A 20885-nucleotide genomic window follows, 5' to 3' on the forward strand; every position below is an offset into this window, starting at 1 on the left:
AGTTTTTTTCTTCCTAAAAAAAAGCAACCAAATTTAATACGCTGGCATCCCTTTCAACTTAGGTATTTATAGAATCTAGTTGTAAATGGTCAGCAATGTTAGAATATTCAGCCACTTTTTTTGTCAGGAAATGTGGCACATAATCAAACTATTAATAACTTCTGAGTCATTTGAAAATGCTTCAATATCATTTTAATACATAATTTATTATCCTGAGTTATAGGCATAGAAATAAAGATATGTAAAAATAGATACTCTCCATTTTGCATATTTTAAAACATATGCAAATTTGACTATTGTCTATCAAATATTATTTTGACAGATTCAGTAGGGTAGTTTGTCTCCATGTGACTACTTTTGTAAATCTTAGACTTCTTTACTTACTAAATAATTTTCACTTACTATTTTGAGGGAAATAAATACATATATTTTAATGTAACATTACCTTAAAATGAAGTAGCTTCTAATAGTGCCACTGATTATATTGTTTAAATCAGAAACTGATTTCCTAATTGAAAATAGTATTTTACAACACTACAGAAAATTTAAATTAAAAAAAAAAGCCTCTGCAGAAGGAGCACTTAAGGAATTAATTGCACATTGTATTTGTACAATAAATGTTGAAAGAACAAGTATTGTTTTTTCTTCTTCTAATAACATTTAGTATGTTTCGCCTACTATCATAAGCACTTTAGAACACATTGTAATTGTGAGGTAATTACAAGTATTGGTCCCATTTTTCAGGTGCAGAAACCGAGATACGGAAAGGTTAAGAATAGTTCAAGGTCACACGGCTAATAAGTGGCTGTGCCAAGATCCCAACTCAGCTTGTTTGACTCTGGAGTCTAAGCTCTTACCCACTTCTTTACATGATGCCGAACTAACTGTTTAAAAATAATTTGAAAACATTGACCAGTCCCTTTTAAGCTTCCAACAAAAGTACAGTTAACAGTAACGTTGTTCTAAAAATGACTTGTTTGAACAGACTAAAGAGCCACAAGCTGTTGTATGCAACAGTTCTTTGTAAGTAACAGCTGCTGTGCATTGTGCAACTTCCCACAAGTGTGCCAGGAAGTTAATATCAATTACAATTAAGGAGGAAAATTATTTTGGGTAACATAACATTTGACAAGTGCTCTGGTAAATAAAGCACTGGCAAAGAGCTAAAATATGAATGCTGCACTAAAACTTTTCCTTTTATCTGTGCTGACTCTCTTAAAAGGTGTGAACTGTGAAATGGAATTTGATGAATGTCGGTCCCAGCCCTGCCGAAACGGTGCAACTTGTCGGGATGCTCTGGGGACCTATTTCTGTGACTGTCCCCCTGGATTCGTAGGTGAACACTGTGAACTCAATACTGATGAATGTGCCAGTCAGCCGTGCCTCCATGGCGGGCTGTGCGTAGATGGGCACAGCAGGTATGTTTTCTCCTGTTTGGGTGATTGGCTTAGAGAGAACTCATGGACCAACAGCTATTACACCACTCTGGGGAGTTTGGAGAGCTCATGTCCTTAGCCAAAAATGTTCATATTGCTTTACCCTTTAAGGGACAACAAGTAGTGACATTCAGGTTTTACTTTAAAAATGCATCCTTTGGAGGACATTTGTCCCAAGAGTGAGGATTTTCCAAGTCACTCTCATAATCGTTTAGAACTTTTATGATACAGAAAAATGCCAGTTTTTAAATTCCATGAGCTAAACCTGTTGTAGATAGGGAAGGAGCAAAAACAAAGCTAGAGATCATTCTGTAAGTAAATATTAGGTTGTATTTATGTAATAACAAGCATATAAATCAAGCGGTGAAATAGAAATTCTTCAGGAATTTTATATAAAAACACTGTTGGAAAAGGCAGTGGTATTAAATGGATTATATCTTGAATTTTCAGGTTTTCGGGGAGTTGGGTGAATACTGTTGAAAGAGTAGAATGGCGAGAAGTAGCCATGTGATTCTGCTCCAAAGCAGATTCTATCATTGGCTTTTCAGTAAAATAAACAAACAAATAACACCTTGATATGATACATATAATAAATTTAGGTAATGGTAGTTGAATTGGTATAAAATATTTTAGAGAACTTTCTGATACCTAATTTTTTTTTAATAGGCTCCACATCCAGCATGGAGCCCAGCATGGGGTTAGAACTCACGACCCTGAAATCATGACCTGAGCTGAGATCAAGAGTCGGAGGCTTAACCAACTGAGCCACCCAGGCGCCCCTGATACCTATTTTAACACAAATATTGAGTTATCAAATGCATAACAATTTGAACAGCATTAGTACCTAATGTCTTATTGGGTCCTTCAACAGCTCACGGGAAGGCAAGGTGAGCATTAATAGTCTCCCATTACATCAAGGTGTCTAAAGTTCAGGGAAGTTAGGTGACTCCCACAAGTTCACACAGTTAATTGTCTGCAAAGGAAGGACTAGAATCCAATTCTCCTTTATTTAAAAAGATAGAATTTATCCCAAATCTGAGTTTCAAAGAGAATCAGACTCAAAAGGGGAAAGGGCACATATATTTCAACTATCAGCAAAATGATACAGTTTTAAATAGAACAATGTGGGGTGCCTGGGTGGCATACTTGGTTAAATGACCCAACTCTTGGTTTAGGCTCAGGTCATGATCTCAGGGTCATGGGGACTGAGCCCGAGTGGGGTCTGCTTAAGATTCTCTCTCTTCTTCTGCCTTTCCTCCTTCCCCCTCCCAAATAAATAAATAAATAAATCTTAAAAAAAAAAATAGAACAATGTAGATGTATATTTCTTTTGTAAACTGTAAAGCCTAACTTCTAATCACATTCCACATCTTGCTGCTGAGTTTCAGTTTTACCCAAATCATCCTCCAGGATGATTTTCAGTTCTACCCAAATCATCCTCCACATTCCTGAAGGCAGGTTACTGACCACAGGCAGACACACCAGAATGCAAGTTTCCATACATGCAGTCCAGAGGAAGAGCAGGAGCTCCTTCCATCTATGCTTTGCTGTCTCCACAAAGCATCAGACAGAAAACACACAAAGTTTTTGCTTCCTATGGAAATGCAAGCAGAACAAGGCTGACTCCTGCTACCTTTCATTTCTTCAACTCATGTGCCATGAATAATTTTTTCATTTTACGCTTATTTCTCTTACTACCTAAATTTTGAGAAGATAACCCCAAGGTCAACAAGTACAACTTGATTTTCATTTCCCACAACAAGAAAGTACCACATTTGCTATGAGGTTAATGGGAAAGTCAGAAACTACACACACACACACACAGAAAATAGGTTCTGGCAGACCAAAGGAGTGTGCAGTAGAGTCTCTAATTCTAGGAATTGAGATCCACTAGTCAGCCTAAGTACATGGCTCTTGTCTCTAATGTTTTGTATACAGTAGATTTTTGGTAAATGTTTTTAATTAGTAAGAGGATTTATCGCTAGTAATATATACAAAATTTATAGTAACTTATTACATCTGCTAATATTTCAATTTCCTTTGTGAAATCTTAGTCTCTGTATTTGATGGTAAATATACGGACAAACCATAACGGACAGGACTCCAACTCTTTATGTATTCATAGGCGTTCTTTCCTCCAGATCTTCGTTTTATCTAAGTTGAGTGTGCAAGCCCATCTTTTTACAGTACTAAGTCCGTGAGGAGATCCCATCTAAATTAAAAGACTCCTCTTGATAAAGTCAACAAGTTTCTCCATCAGATTTGTGTTCTGAATCTGTCAGATAATCTCACTCAACCAATGAATGGTTAGAAATAGCAAGACTCAAATATTTCTGTAATGTAAAAATAAGAGAACATAAGTCACAGTTCATATAATGAGGGCTTTTCCTGTTTTTTAAATAATTTATTGTTTCATTTTTCATAAGGGACCTTATTAATGGGCTATATATATAAAAGAATGACACAGTGGTATAAATCATTCTCTCTTGCCTTCATAAATATTAACAACTTTATTTAGTCCTACTTAGTAGTAATTCAGTATTTTTCTGATGCTTCAGATACTGTGTTTATTCTTTTTATGCACATTTAATTATCACAATAACCCTTGACATAGGTATTATTATCTTCAATTTATGGGTGAGAAAACTGAAGTAAATCATCATGGTTTCCCAATCATTTTGCAGGAAGCCATACTATAAATTTAAAAAGATAATAAGATATTAGTATGGAAATACATAATGTTTTCAGGCTTACAGAGATGATTCCCTAGAGTTCTTGCTGTAAGTATTAAAACCATGCCTTGGGTCTCAGATGGTCAGGGGAAGAGACAGAATAAAGATATTTGATCTCGATATGACCAAGAGTTGATGTGAAAATTTCATTTTACTCTCCAGCTATAGCTGTAACTGCACGGGTAGTGGATTCACAGGGACACACTGTGAGACCCTGATGCCTCTGTGTTGGTCAAAACCCTGTCATAATAACGCTACATGTGAGGACAGTGCTGGCAATTACACTTGTCACTGCTGGCCTGGTAAGTGGCAAATATCTTCCTTTTGGGGGGGGGGGCTTAGAATAGAAACAAATCACTTATAGCAAACACGAAACTAAAAATTCTTATTGTTAAAAGTATAAAACCAACTCTTTCTTCTACTTACCATTGTTTAATTTAATTGTATTCTTCATTGTTCACACATACCTATTGCAACACTATGCATTGTCTAAAGTAGGTTACCAAGCTGCCCAATCATCAGAACTTTCTAGAAAAAATGGAGAGGAAAAAATGTATAGAAGAGTCAATTTCAGCATGGTCTTCATGGAGAAAAATTCACTTGAAGATGCTTCCTTTTCTTCCAAGATGTTTTCCGTAATACCTAGAATATATGGAAACTCATGAAACAGTATTAAAATCCTAGGAGATTATATTATAATTCATGGATTCAGTCAACATAATTATGATGGTCCCCATAGAGGATATAGAATATCCTAGAAATGGGTATATTCTCCTAGGCATTTATAATATAAGTGAGATTACAAGTTTAATATACATAAAGCACAACTAAAAATTGCACATAAGGGGTAATTAAGCTGAGTGTAGAGGTGATACCAGAATCAGTAGAAAACATTATATAACACTCAAGTCAACAAGTCATCTTTAAATATTGATGTTAATGTTGGAAAAAAAAAACCTGCTTGACATATTTTTAAACTAATTCTCACTTTGATTTCATTGATAAAAATAAAAGAGTATATCTCCTCTTTCTTGATCCTCTAGTAAAAAATGATAAACTTATGATGATATCAAAGTTTAAAGCTTACCAAGCATCTATCCATTTCTCCCTTTCATTTTACTGTCTAAAGAAAAAATAATCCTGTGGTTGGGGAGGAAACATGGAGATTGAGGTCAATCCAGTTGTTAGTAGCTTCCCATTGAAAGGCATCTCATTGTCTAAGGGACATTTAGCATGCTTTGGCTGCATATATTTTGTAGGTGAAAAACAAATGTGAGGGGCGCCTGGGTGGCTCAATGGGTTAAAGCCTCTGCCTTCGGCTCAAGTCATGATCCCAGGTTCTTGGGATCGAGCTCCACATGGGGCTCTCTGCTCAGCGGGGAGCCTGCTTCCCCCTCTCTCTCTGCTTGCCTCTCTGCCTACTTGTGATCTCTGTCAAATAAATAAATCTTTTAAAAAAACGTGAAAGTGTAAAAGGAAGCTCTGAATTCTGTGGCTCAGGAGTCTTTAGAAGTCATGTGTCTACCCACTTCCAGATAATGAATAGGGCCTGTTTCTTGCCCTTTGGTCAATGGTTTAATTTAAATACTGAAAATAATCCAAAATGTGTTTTTCACTTTCTTGTGATCAATCAACACCCAGCATTCAATTAACACTCTGTACAAGATTCTATCTGGATATGGGTAGAGTAGACAATTTGGGAATAGAACAAATCTATCCCCTATTAACTGAGTGAACTAAGGTGGTTATCTCTCAATTCTTAAGTTCCTCATCTGCAAATGAGGGGTGAAAAAATGACTTGTATTATTACAAAGAATAAAATTATAAAAATAGGGCCTGGAACTAAAAAAAAGCAGCTGTTATTATGTACTGGGTTCTACAACAGGAGGTAGGAATTACATATGAGAATGGTTTCTGTTCTTTAGAGGGTTTTTAATGAAGTCAGGCAATTAAGAAGGCCTATCTTAAAAAAAAAAAGAGAGAGAGAGAGAGAGAAATCAATATGGGATCTGTTCATTCATGGATTCAATCATTTAAGCCATAGGGATTGCAGTACCATTTATATGTATCAGGGGTCTGGGAATCAAAAAGACATGGTCCCATCTTCCAAAGAATTTAAATTCTAGTAGACAGAGTTAAAAAAAAATGTGCATAGTACAATTTTTGGTACAGTAAAATGTTATGATAAATTCCATAATAGGGAATAAGGGGAGAAGAAGTACAGAGATGGTCTGATCCAGTAGGCACCATTTTAGAAAATTTGAAAGATCACGAAGCATATCCCAGAAATGTACTCACTAACTGTGTGACTTTGGAGAAGTTACTTTACTGCTCTGAGCCTTGGTTTCCTCATCTATAAAGCAAAGATGATAATGATATTCACTTTGTAGAATTACTTTAGAAAGAGATCCAGTAATATATATAAAGTTCCTACATCAGCCTAGACCATAGAAGCACCCAATAAATGTTAACTAGGTACCAAAATTAAGAGACCCTGTGGCTGGCACGTAGTAGCTCATAATTGATTTAAGGAAAGAAGAGAGGAAGGGAAAGGAAGATGGAGAAAGGGCTATAGGCACACATGGAAAAGAGCATATCCAGTTGTAGAACTTTGAGTGATTGTTCCAAAATGCTGGACAACATAGCACTGGTGGTAGAGGGTTGAGCTTGGGGAACAAGACAAGACTCAAGCCAGATCACAATGCTGCTTGTCTGCCAGGAACACTATGGGACAGAGAGGTAGCATCATAATCCGGCCTGCAGATTTAGTAATAGCTTTCTGGAAGAGAGTGAGAGTGAGTGGGAGATGATTGAGAAAAATAAAACAAAAGGCACTGATCCTAGTAAACAAGAACAACAAAAAGTTTCTTCAGTAGTTTAAACAAGAGATAAGGCTATTTTCCAGAACGATGACTACAGGGTTAAGGATGGGGATGAGGGAATGGACAGCCATGAGACTCTTGAGGAGGCAGCTATGATGTGGGAATTAAGGAAGGGGCATAGCCCAAGGGCAGTTCTGCTTGAATTTCTTTCTTGGGTTACTGGATGATGGTGATTTTGCCTAGATAGAAAATTTCAGAATGTCTTTGTATCCTATTCTTACTGTGATATATAAAGAGAAGATTTAATGCTTCAGACTACCCTGTATCTAAGAAAGAGAGACCATTCCTTTGGATTACAAGGCCACCACAACTGAAGGCAATGGTAAGAATCCACCACTGGGGTCCTCACTTCAAAAGTAATTAATTACAAGAAGTATCAGTCATCTTAAATGCTTATCTTAAATTTTTTCTTGTTACCCAGGTAAGATTGGATTTTTTTAAAAAAAGAAAAACATAAGAACCCTGGGGACTTGACTCAATATCATATTGTTCCTTTATACAAAGTTTTGTAGAAAAACTTATTAAAACTATTGAATATAGCCTTCACTGAAGGAGTCTATTTATATACATGGTTAAAGGGAGCAGCAAACAAAATTCCCACAGGGCCCCAGTGGTGGGGACAGGACTGGGAAGACCATAAATCAGAACCTTCCTAATGTTCACTATAGGAATAGGATCATGCATGAGTCAGAAAGTAAGAAAGGATTTATGAAGGTTTTAAATTACTTCATAACCTGGCCTGGGTATGAGACTTGAGACTTAAACTAAGAAGAAAATTGAAAATAGCTGGAGCTTTCTTCAATAAGTTCAGTGTAGCACAAGGAATACCACTTTATAAAAACTTATGAAAAAAGTGGGTTTAAGGGATGCCTGAGTGGCTCAGTGGGTTAAAGCCTCTACCTTCGGCTCAGGTCATGATCTCGGGTCCTGGGATCAGGCTCTCTGCTCAGGCTCTCTGCTCAGCAGGGAGCCTGCTTCCCTTCCTCTCTCTCTGCCTGCCTCTCTGCCTACTTGTGATCTCTGTCTGTCAAATAAATAAATAAAATCTTAAAAAGAGAGAGAGAGAGAGAGAGAACTTTGGAGCCAAGAACGAAGAACCATTAACTAGGGTTCTTGGTAGGGGGAGGGTCACCACAAAGGATTGTGGGATTTGGTCTGAATGTGCTTTTAATTTCCTTTTTCATCTGGAAGTTTCTTCTTCAGATAGTTGAGAAAGACCTCAAGGGTCATATGTGACAAAGGTATTATACTGTTGAGCAACAGAGTTTGTGTTGTGGTTATGATTTGACAAATGACCCCATTCAGGCTTTTATTTAAATTACAAAATGAGTCATCATATCATGTCCTCATTATTTACTTATCAATAGTCAATTCTCCAATTTACTTGCTAAACTAGAATTGTAATCTAAACTGTTGATTATTACTCTTTGACTCTCATTCAGTCAGTCATTGAAAGTCTACTATTTATGCATTGCTTGGTATTAAAATGGTGAATAAATAAAAAATAGTCCTTGCTTTTTTGGAGCTTAAGGTCTATTGACCTTACATAAAACATATGTATATGTTTTATGTATAAAAACATACACATAAAACTATACATAAAAACTATACATAAAAACAATAACAACTATATTGTCTATACATAAAAACAATAACAAAAATAATAAATTATTGTATGAGCGATGAAAGAAATAACTGGGTGATATGAGAGAAAACAAAGGGATTTTACTTTTTCATGAGAAAAAGCCACTCTAAGATAGTCATACAAGATTAAGTCTCAAAACTGAGACTTAGTCAACCACAGTCTTGGACGAGCATTTTCTAGGCGAGGAAACCCTGTCATAAAGGCCCCAGGGAACAAACATTCTAGGGAAAGAATGTAGAGATGGGAATGGGGCCAGATAATAAAGGGCATTTCAGGTTAAGGATTTTGCATCTTATTTTGTATAAAAGCAGAAGCCACTGAATGATTTTAAAGTAAAGAAATACTGTGATCAGATTTATAGGTTTTATAATTTTGGATTGTAAATTTCATTTAAAAAACATATTTCTCAGCAGAGTTAAGTGACAGTGCAAAGATCTTTAGTTAACTGTGAAGTCACTTGTATTATAAGTCAAATTATGTTCTTTAAGAACTTCATATTTCAGCTTATGTATGTATCATGCTATGTAAATCATCTTATAAATCAATCAGAAAGACAGTCTAATGGGAAAAACAGGAAACTGATATGAAATGAGTTTTAAAAATCCAAAAGCATGTTAAATTCAATAGTAACTGGGGAAAATGTAAACCCAAACATTAATGAAATTCAATTTTTTAAAAATCCAACTAACAGGTAAAACATTGTACTAGCAATACAATAGTATTATTGTATGTATACAATAGTATTATTGTATATATATGTATATATAGTAATATTGTATATTGTATATGTAATAGCAATTTTTGGCAAGTTTGGAACTATATGCATCTTCATCCAGTGCTATAGATAGTACAACTACTCCAGAGGTGTTTATCAGTGTCTATTAAAATAAAAAATGTACATAATCTATAACTCAGAAATTCCATCCTACGTAAAGACCCCAATGTTATACCCAGACATTTACAGAAGCATGCATATATAATTAAACTATGGTTAAATTATGGTATTTCCATGTTACAGAATACTTGGAATAGTTTAAAATTATGAGTTAGATCTATATTACTAACATAGATTGTGCAAGGGAGTGAAAAAAGTAAGTTACAGAAGGATGTGTACAGTGCAATTCCAGTTACGTTAATATGCACACAATAAGACTCTATTTATGAGTATATATAGTTTTTTTAAAAACAAGGTGCACGTGTATGTAAAGCCAAATAAATAGTTCTGGCATGGACTGTCTTTTATATTTAATGTTTATAGTTTTTATAAAGTACTAAATGTTTTGTTTTTATTCTTATCCTTAATAAAATGACCCAGCTAAATCCATTTAAATACAAAATAATTTTTTATTCTGTCTAACAGTGTGAAGAAGTAATCATTTGCCTTTGCTTTGAGTTCTAAGAAAAGAATTTAGGGCTGGCTATGTAGTTTCTACTAACTTTTTGGCTATTTTCTTTTTCTTTTTTTTCTTTTTTGGCTATTTTTTAAAAAAACATTATTTTCTTGCTAAAAATTCAATTGGAGTATCTGAGGAAATGGAGTCTTTAAAATAATCAGGAAATCGAAGTTATCCTGAAGTCCCATTTTATCTTATTAATCAAATATTTTTAAAAAATATTGGTCAGGGGTCAGCTGGGTGGCTCAGTGGGTTAAGCCTCTGCCTTTGGCTGGGGTCATGATCTCAGGGTTCTGGGATCAAGCCCCGCATCAGGCTCTCTGCTCAGCAGGGAGACTGTTTCCTCCCTCTCTCTCTGCCTGCCTCTCTGCCTACTTGTGGTCGCTCTCTCTGTATAAATAAATAAATAAAATCTTAAAAAAATATATTGGTCAGTATGGTACACGTGATTCCTTTGCTACTGCTGTTGACAAGGAAAGCTTCTCTTACCAGATTCTCCTTGTTAGCTCCTTGAGGGCAACACGTGGTCTTGTTAATGGGACCAGCACAGTGGTCAGGCTCCTTTCAGGCATAAACTCTGAGGGAGGAGTTTCGACTCAGCTGCTTCTCTGAACTTTTATCCTACAGGATACACGGGTGCCCAATGTGAGACCCATATCAACGAATGCAACAGGAACCCTTGCGGGTCTGGTGGGACATGTGTAGAGCTGTCCCCAGAGAAACAACATGGACGCCTTGCTCAGCTGCCTTCTTCATTCAGCCACCCTGAAGCCTCAGGTTATGTTTGTATCTGTCCGCCTGGACTCACAGGTGAGGGCAAAGAGGAGAGAGGACTTGACTCCTAGTACTTTATGGCAGATCATGCATTCAATCAAATGGTGTATTAGCAGTAAGATCTGTGCAGTACAAACTCTGTTGCTGTGGTGCAAAGGGTCCCCCTTGTGGGCATGAAAAATACCATGTTTCATATATCCTAATTCTTCAAATCATGAAGAAAATGCTAAAAATAAGGATAAAGGAGGGAAATGTTTTTATCCATTATGTTGGGAACTGGAACCCAACTCCAATTCTTTATTTTATAAACAGAAAATGTTGGAATTTTTATTTTATAGTGATATTAAACTTTTACGTTATTCAAATTTGCTCTAAAAAAAGTTAGTGCACTTATTTATATTTACACTGAGAAAAATCATCTAGTCTCAAGTAATCTTCCTCACTGCTTTATAGCTAAAGGTGTTCTGTATGTCAAAGTCAAGTGACTCTTATCTTTTTATACAGCATTCTTACTCTGAAACCCAGAGGAAGTTTGCGTGTATATTTTCCAATAAGCAGTTGTATTTGTGTCTGCTTCCATGTTCTGAAATATTTCAGAAGTTTGGAGACAGTCCCCATATTTGGTAATGAGTAGCAACTGACCCACAACTGCGTAGATACCACTGAGAAAACTAATTACAATCTACCTTTCCATTTTATTTCTTTCTCAATAGATTAATTGATATCTGAGGAAAATATTTCAATTGTTGTTAAAGTTTTCTGAGAAAAGTAAATGAGGAACAAGAAAAAAGAAGAGGGTGGGTGTCTGTCTCCATTTACTATTCCTTTTTGTGTTTCACTTGAGAAATTTAATCTTTTGATTCATGGCAGTTTTTGCTATAGGAGAGAGTTTCTTATTCACCATCCTCTCTATCAGAACACATAGGAGAAAAATCTCCTGAAGGTCAGGATAAGTAGTATTTTTCCTGAACAATTTCTAGCTTGCTTTCTTTTTCCCTTAATAAAATGGCATGCAGATTAATCTTAATAAATGATAAAAAGCATGAAATAAATTCATGGAATATATCATATTTCCCAATTATGTAGGTGGCTAGAAATCTTATTGGTTAATGTGGGTTCTACAGCATTAGCTTTTTTCTGGAACATATGTATGTATTTACCTTGCCTGGGATTATTTAAATTTCCCGTTTCGGTTTCTTATGGTTGCTCTTTTTTCCTTATTTTTTTCTAAGTTATTTGATATTGGTATAATGTATGTATTTTTGTCAGCTACTCTAAATTCTTCTTGAAACAAGGTAGGGGAGTTATAAATGTTTTTAAATGTTAGATTTGGGGTTATAAAGAGAAAATTATATCGAACCCACAGGCCACTGCAGATATTGCCTCATTGGACAAAAGAACATTTTTGACCAATGCACCTGCATGTCCAAACAGGAGAGGCAGTCAGATGTTCTGGGAAAGTGTGTTGGCATCAATATCTGAGGAGCTGCTAAGAATGATTATATAAGTTAAGAAGTCTTGGCTGTCCTGCATCGCTATGGCTTAATGAAATCACCCACTTTTCACGGATGTCAAATCCAAAATGGCTTCTCATGATCAGTTGTCCTCTGAATGGTGATACAGGGTCACAGGCTCTTCTCTCGCTCTTTTTCTTTTTCCATCTTCAAAAGTGGTTTCCAAGTTTATCATACTCTTCTGCAGCAGACCACTGGCGGGGGAAGGAAAATGGAGCATGGCCTCTGGAAGGTTTTTATAGGCCAGTACCAAAAGTAGTGGCTATCTCTCTCTTCATATTCCATTGGTCAGATTTAGTCATATGACCACAAAGACTGAGAAATCTAGTTTTGTTGTGTCGCTAAAATAGAAAGAGTTTTTATGAACAATGATCCCCTATGTCTTCTCATTCTCTTGACACTGTCTTTCATAAAGCAAAGGTTTTAAATTTTAATGAGGTTCAGTTTGTCAATATTTCTTTTCACGGACCATGCCTTCGGTGTTGTATCTAAAGAGTCATCAGCTTACCCAAGGTTATCTAGGTTTGCTCCCATGTTAGTTTCTAGACATTTTATGGTTTTGCATTTTACATTTAGGTCTGCAGTGAGTCCATTTTGAGTTAATTTTCATGAAGGATATAAGGTTTGTGTGAAAATTCATTTTTCTGCATGTAGATATCCACTTGTTTCACCAAGTACTGAAAAGACTATTGCTTCACTTCTTTGTCCATGATCAGATGACTCTATTTACATGTATCTTTTTCCAGGCCATCTATTCTGTTCTAATTATCTATCTGTGTATGTTTTGCCAATATCACATGTGATTACTGTCTTAAGTCTTGAAGTTGGGTCATGTTAGTTCTCTAACTTTGTTCTCTTTCAGTATCCTGTTGCTATTCTGGGTCCTTTGCCTGTCCATATAAACTTTAGAATGAGTTTGCTGTTATCTGTGAAATTATTTGATGGGATTTTGTTTGGGATTGTATTGAATCTATAGATCAAATTGGAAAGAACGAACATCATGACAATATTCAATCTTCCTACTCATGAGCATGGGATATTTCTCCACTTATGTAGTTCTTTGATATCTTTCATCAGAGATTTATAGTTTTCCTCATATAGATTTAGTATGTATGTTGTTAGATTTATACCTAAGTATTTCATTCTTGACATGCTAATATAAATGTGTTATTAATTTCTAATTCCACTTGTTCATTGCTGCTGTATAGGAAAGCAATTGACTTTTGTATATCAACTTTATCCCTTGCAACATTGCTATAATCTTTTATTAGTTCCAGGAAAGTTTTGAAGTTTTTCAGATTTTCTACGTAGACAGTCACACTAAAAAATTGATGTTTGCATGGTATACCTTTTTCTATCCTTATACTTTCAACCTACTTGTCATTGAATTTGAAGTAAGTTTCTTAAAAACAGCATATTATTGGGTCAAGCTTTTATTTATTTATTTTTTAGTATTTTTAAAATTTTCTTTTCAGTGTTCCAGAATTCATTGTTTATGCACCACACCCCAATGCTCCATGCAATATGCGCCCTCCAGAATACCTACCACCAGGCTCACCTAACCCCTCCCATTCCTCTCCCCTCCAAACCCCTCAGTTTGCCTCTCAGAGTCCACAGTCTTTCATGGTTTTAAAAAAAAATTATCATGTCAATTTCTTCCTTATAATTAGTGTATTTAGGCCATTAACATTTAAGTAATTATTGATATGTTCAGTTTGAACTCTGTCATTTTATTATTTGTTCTCCATTGGATTCCTTTTTTGTTCTTACTTTCCTATGGGTTACTTGACCATTTTTTCAGGATTTCATCTTGAGTTATTTATTTGGATATTTTGTGTAGTTTTCATAGTGGTTGTTTGGGGTATTACAGTATACACATGTGATCTCTCAAGCCTATTGGTATTAACATTTTACTGCTTTGAGTGAAATAGAGGGAACTTACTTCCATTTTAAGTCCCTTTATCTTCCTCCATTTTAGAACATCATTGTCTTCAAGATCAGATGGTATTATAATCCTTATTTTAATCACTTCATATAATTTAGAAAACTCATGAAGAGAACTGACAATTCTTTCAGCATTTCAAAAGCTATATACCCCTTTGTTTTTGTTTTTGTTTTGTTTTCTTTTAGAGATTGAGCAACAAGGGAGGGGCATAGGAAGAGAGAGAGAGAAATAGAGAGAGAGAGAATCCCAAGCAAGCTCCAGGTCCAGCACAGAGCTTGATGAGGAGCTAGCTCGATCCCACAACCCTGAGATGGTGACCTGAGCCAAAATTAGGAGTCAGACGCCTGACCAGCTGAGCCACCTTGACACGCCTCTATTTTTAACTTTTTGAAGAACCTCCATATTCTTTTTCAGAGTGGCTGCACCAATTTGCATTCCCACCAACAGTGTAAGAATGTTCCCCTTTCTCCTCATCCTCGCCAACATCTGTTGTTTACTTGTTAGTTTTAGCCATTCTGATAGGTGTGAGGTGATATCTCATTATAGTTTTGATTTGTTTTTCCCTGATGGTGAGTGACATTAAGCATATTTTCATGTGTCTGCTAGTCACCTGTATGTCTTCTTTGGAAAAATGTCTATTTATGTTTTCATCTCATTTCTACACTGGATTATTCGTTTTTTGGGTGTTGAGTTTGATAAATTCTTTATAGGTTTTGGATACTAACCCTCTATCAGAGATGTCATTTGCAAATATCTTCTCCCATTCTGTAGGCTGTGTTTTAGTTTTTGAGGTCCCAATAGTTCATTTTTGCTTTTGTTTCCCTTGCCTCAGGAGATGTTTCTAGTAAGAAGTTGCTACAGCCAAGGTCAAAGTTACTATCTTTCATTCTCTTCTAGGATTTTGATGGCTTCTTGTCTTATATTTAGATCTTTCACCCATTTTGAATTTGTTTTCATGTGTGGTGTAAGAAAGTGGTCCAGTTTCATTCTCTTGCATTTTGTTGTCCAGTTTTCCCAACCATTTGTTGAAGAGACAGTCTTTTTTCCATTGAACATTCTTTCCTGCTCTGTTGAAGATTAGTTGACCATATAGTTGTGGGTCCATTTCTGGGTTTTCTATTCTGTTCCATTGATCCATGAATCTGTTTTTATGCCAGTACCATACAGCCTTGACTACAGGATTTGATGGGAGTCTCTATGCCTCCTGGATTTGGATGTCTGTCTCCTTCCCCAGATTAGGGAGGTTTTTAGGTATTATTTCCTTACATAAACTTTCTGCCCCCTTTTCCCTCTCTTCCTTTTCTGGGACCCCTATGATAGAAATGTTATTATGCTTTATGGAGTCACTGAGTTCCCTAAGTCTACATTTATGATCCAGTATTTTTCTTTCTCTTTTCTTTTCAGCTTCATTATTTTCCATAATTTTATCTTCTATATCACTGATTTGTTCCTCTGCTTCTTCCTTCCTTGTGGTCATTACATCCAGTTGGTTTCTAATCTTGGCTATTGCTTATTTCATCTTGGCCTGAATTGTTTTAATGGTTTTATCTCTGCAGTGAGGGACTCCTTATCTTTTATGCTTTTCTTAAGCCCAAATAGTATTCTTATTATTATGGCTTTAAATATTAGATTACGGATATTCTTTATATCTGTTTCAATTAGATCCCTGTCTGTGACCTTTTCTTCTTCTTTCTTTTGGGATGAATTCTTCTGTCTTGGCATTTTGTCTAGGTCTCTATCTTCCATGTGTTAGGAAAGTCTATTATGCTTCCTGGTCCTGAGAGTAATGGCTTTATTAAGAGGAAGTCATATACTGTCCAGGGCCTGGTGCTTCAGGAAGCGTCTTTGGTGCATGCCGTGTGCACTCTGCTGTTGTGTTTTGACTGCTCTTTTCGTCAGGTCAGTTCTCTGTAGTTTCTCCTTGCCTGCAGTGGGGAGTGTTTGTACCTTGGCCAAAGCGTGGTGTGTTTTAACTAGGTGTGCTCTGGTCTGGGTGTTAAAGAGACCTGATGCTATTTCCACTAGAGCTGAAGCTTTGCAGAAGTCTATGGTCAGTAGACATGGGGTGTGTTGTGGGGGAAGGGCGGAGTTGTTCTGGTCTTCTAGGGGAAGGGCCTGCTGCTTTGGGTTTTAGGTATAGTTGCCAACAAAAGCAGCACTAGCAGCACGCAGTGGGGTGGGGCTTAGTGTAAGTGGTTTAGGCCACCATTGCTAGTGCTGTGATGCTTACTGAGGTTAGTTTATGCTGAGGGGCCAGACAGGCAAATGGGGCCAGCACCCCTGCCGACCCCAGAAGGGGAATTTGTGCCTACCATTGTCTAGGAAGCCTTCCCAGAAGAGTGAACAATCTCTCCTTGTGTTTCCCAAGTGTTCCCCAGATCACCACCTGACTGTGTCCAGGCTGTCTGCCCACTTCTGTTCTATCCCAGGCAGGCCAGCTGAGTTTTAAAACTCCCAAACTTTAGGGATCTGGCCTGGCAGGGACTCATACTGGCCCTCCAGGAGAAGATCTTACCATGCTGGGACTAATGCAGGTTTGTTTCAGAAGGGCAGTTGCACCAAAATACAGGGGTATAAAGTTTGGAGTAAAACACTGCAAAGAGCTAGTGTCCAGGTTAGCTGTCATCAGCAGGTGTCTCTGTGCCTATGCTGAAGGGTGGGGAGGGAACCTGGACCAGCTAGCTATTTTGTTCCTGGAGAGGCAATGCCTCCTCTCCTAAATGTGCTGCAAAATGGGGGAATCAGAAGGAGGAGTCAAGATGGCAGAGAAGTAGCAGGCTGACTACTTCAGCTAGCAGGAAATAAGCTAGATAGCTTATCTAAAGATTGCAAACAACTACAAATCCAACAGGAGATTGAAGAGAAGAAGAGCAGCAATTCTAGAAACAGAAAATCAACCACTTTCTGAAAGCATATTTTCCTGGGGTTCCAACCTTTTAGTATTTTACTTGCTCCTTCATATACTCTTATCTGGACAAAATGACAAGGCCGAAAAAATTCACCACAAAAAAAAGAACAAGAGGCAGTACCAAAGGCTAGGGACCTAATCAAGACATTGGTAATATGTCAGATCCATAGTTCAGAATGACGATTCTCAAGGTTCTAGCCGGGCTCGAAAAAGGCATGGAAGATATTAGAGAAACCTTGGGAGATACAAAAGCCCTTTATGGAGAAATAAAAGAACTAAAATCTAACCAAGTAGAAATCAAAAAAGCTATTAATGAGGTGCAAAAAAATGGAGACTCTCACTGCTAGGATAAATGAGGCAGAAGAAAGAATTAGCAATATAAGAAGACCAAATGACAGAGAATAAAGAAGCTGGGCAAAAGAGGGACAAACAGCTACTGGACCATGAGGGGGAGAATTCAAGAGATAATTCACCATAAGATGAAACAACATTAGAATAATTGGGATTCCAGAAGAAGAAAGAGAGAGCAGAAGGTATACTGGAGAGAATTATTGGAGAGAATTTCCCCAAGATGGCAAAGGGAACAAGCATCAAAATCCAGGAGGTGCAGAGAACCCCCCTCAAAATCAATAAGAATAGGTCCACACCCCGTCACCTAATAGTAAAATTTACAAGTCTTAGTGACAAATAGTAAAATTTACAAGTCTTAGTGACAAAGAGAAAATCCTGAAAGCAGCCCAGGAAAAGAAGTCTGTAGCATACAATGGTAAAAATATTAGATTGGCAGCAGACTTATCCACAGAGACCTGGCAGACCAGAAAGAGCTGGCATGATATATTCAGAGCACTAAACGAGAAAAACATGCAGCCAAGAATACTATATCCAGCTAGGCTATCACTGAAAATAGAAGGAGAGATTAAAAGCTTCCAGGACAAACAAAAACTGAAAGAATTTGCAACTACCAAACCAGCTCTACAGGAAATATTGAAAGGGGTCCTCTAATCAAAGAAAGAGCCTAAAAGTGGTAGATCAGAAAGGAACAGAGACAATATACAGTAACAGTCACCTTACAGGCAATACAATGGCACTAAATTCATATCTCTCAATAGTTGCCCTGAATGTTAATGGGCTAAATGCCCCTGTCAAAAGACACAGGGTATCATAATGGATAAAAAAACAAAACCCATCTATGTGTTGCCTACAAGAAACTCATTTTAAGCCTGAAGACACCTCCAGATTTAAAGTGAGTGGGTGGAAAAGAATTTACCATGCTAATGGACATCAGAAGAAAGCAGGAGTGGCAATCCTTATATCAGATCAATTAGATTTTAAGCCAAAGACTATAATAAGAGATGAGCAAGGACACTATATCATACTCAAAGGGTCTGTCCAACAAGAAGATCTAACAATTTTAAATATCTATGCCCCCAACATGGGAGCAGCCAACTATATAACCGAATCAATAACAAAATCAAAGAAACACATCAACAATAATATAATAATAGTAGGGGACTTTAACACTCCCCTCACTGAAATGGACAGATCATCCAAGCAAAAGATAAACAAGGAAATAAAGGTCTTAAATGACACACTAGACCAGATGGACATCACAGATATATTCAGAACATTTCATTGAGACCAACAGAATACACATTCTTCTCTAGTGCACGCAGAACATTCTCTAGAATAGATTACATGCTGGGTCCCAAATCAGGTCTCAACTGGTATCCAAAGACTGGGATCATTCCCTGCATATTTTCAGACCACAGTGCTCTGAAGCTAGAACTCAATCAAAAGAGGAAATTTGGAAAGAATCCAAATACATGGAGACTAAACAGCATCCTTCTAAGGAATGAATGGTAAACCATGAAATTAAAGAAGAATTGAAAAAAATCATGGAAACAAATGATAATGAAAACACAACTGTTCAAAACCTGTGGGACACAACAAAGGCAGTCCTGAGAGGAAAATATATAGTGGTACAAGCCTTTCTCAAGAAACAAGAAAGGTCTCAGGTACACAACCTAACCCTACACCTAAAGCAGCTGGAGAAAGAACAAGAAAGAAACCCTAAACCCAGCAGGAGAAGAAAAATCATAAAGATCAGAGCAGAAATCAATGAAATAGAAACCAAAAAAAAAAAAAAAAAAAAAAAAAACAATAGAACAAATCAACGAAACTGGGAGCTGGTTCTTTGAAAGAATTAATAAGATTGATAAACCCCGGCCCAGACTTATCAAAAAGAAAAGAGAAAGGACCCAAATAAATAAAATCATGAATGAAAGAGGAGAGATCACAACACCAAGGAAATACAGACAATTATAAGAACATACTATGAGCAACTCTACGCCAACAAATTTGACAATCTGGAAGAAATGGATGCATTCCTAGAGACATATAAACTACCACAACTGAACCAGGAAGAAATAGAAAGCCTGAACAGACTTATAACCAGTAAGGAAATTGAAACAGTCATCAAAAATCTCCAAACAAACAGAAGCCCAGGGACAGACAGCTTCCCGGTAGAATTCTACCAAATATTTAAAGAAGAACTAATTCCTATTCTCCTGAAACTGTTCCAAAAAATAGAAATGGAAGGAAAACTTCCAAACTCATTTTATGAGGCCAGCATCACCTTGATCCCAAAGCCAGACAAGAATCCCATCAAAAAAGAGAACTACAGACCAATATCCTTGATGAACACATAGGCGAAAATTCTCACCAAAATACTAGCCAATAGGATTCAACAGTACATTAAAAGGATTATTCACCACGACCAAGTGGGATTTATTCCAGGCCTGCAGGGTTGGTTCAACATCCGCAAATCAATCAATGTGATACAACACATCAGTAAAACAAAGAACAAGAACCATATGATACTCTCAATAGATGCTGAAAAAGCATTTGACAAAGTACAGCATTCCTTCCTGATCAAAACTCTTCAAAGTGTAGGGATAGAGGGCACGTACCTCAATATTATCAAAGCCATTTATGAAAAACCCACCATAAATATCATTCTCAATGGAGAAAAACTGAAAGCTTTTCCGCTAAGGTCAGGAACACGGCAGGGATGTCCATTATCACCACTGCTATTCAACATAGTACTAGAAGTCTTAGCCTCAGCAATCAGACAACAAAAGGAAATTAAAGACATCCAAATTGGCAAAGAAGAAGTCAAACTATCACTCTTTGCAGATGATATGATACTGTATGTGGAAAACCCAAAAGACTCCACTCCAAAACTGCTAGAATTTGTACAGGAATTCAGTAAAGTGTCAGGATATAAAATCAATGCACAGAAATCAATTGCATTTCTCTACACCAAAACAAGACAGAAAAAAGAGAAATTAAGGAGTCAATCCCATTTACAATTGCACCCAAAACCAAAAGATACCTAGGAATAAACCTAACCAAAGAGGCAAAGAATCTATACTCAGAAAACTATAAAGTATTCATGAAAGAAATTGATGAAGACACAAAGACACAAAGAAATTGAGGAAGACACAAAGACACAAAAAAATGTTCCATGGTCCTGGATTGGAAGAATAAATATTGTGAAAATGTCTGTGCTACCTAAAGCAATCTACACATTTAATGCAGTTCCTATTAAAGTACCATCCATCTTTTTCAAAGAAATGGAACAAAAAATCCTAAA

The 20885-nt window shown here is 36.6% G+C and overlaps 1 protein-coding gene across 2 annotated transcripts in view; it reads left to right on the top strand.

The window, feature by feature from the left end:
• CRB1 (crumbs cell polarity complex component 1) overlaps positions 1-20885 on the top strand; it is a 147621-nt gene that overhangs the window by 19494 nt on the left and 107242 nt on the right. The window contains exons 2-4 of one of the 2 annotated variants that reach the window (XM_059414067.1): positions 1223-1418; positions 4331-4470; positions 10717-10899. In XM_059414067.1, the coding sequence (XP_059270050.1) occupies positions 1223-1418; positions 4331-4470; positions 10717-10899 (519 nt within the window). The remainder of the gene's footprint in view (positions 1-1222; positions 1419-4330; positions 4471-10716; positions 10900-20885) is intronic. The other variant, XM_059414068.1, reaches the window with a different exon arrangement.

Source organism: Mustela nigripes, chromosome 10 (genome assembly GCF_022355385.1).
Source record: "Mustela nigripes isolate SB6536 chromosome 10, MUSNIG.SB6536, whole genome shotgun sequence".
NCBI classification, from domain to species: Eukaryota; Metazoa; Chordata; class Mammalia; order Carnivora; family Mustelidae; genus Mustela; species Mustela nigripes.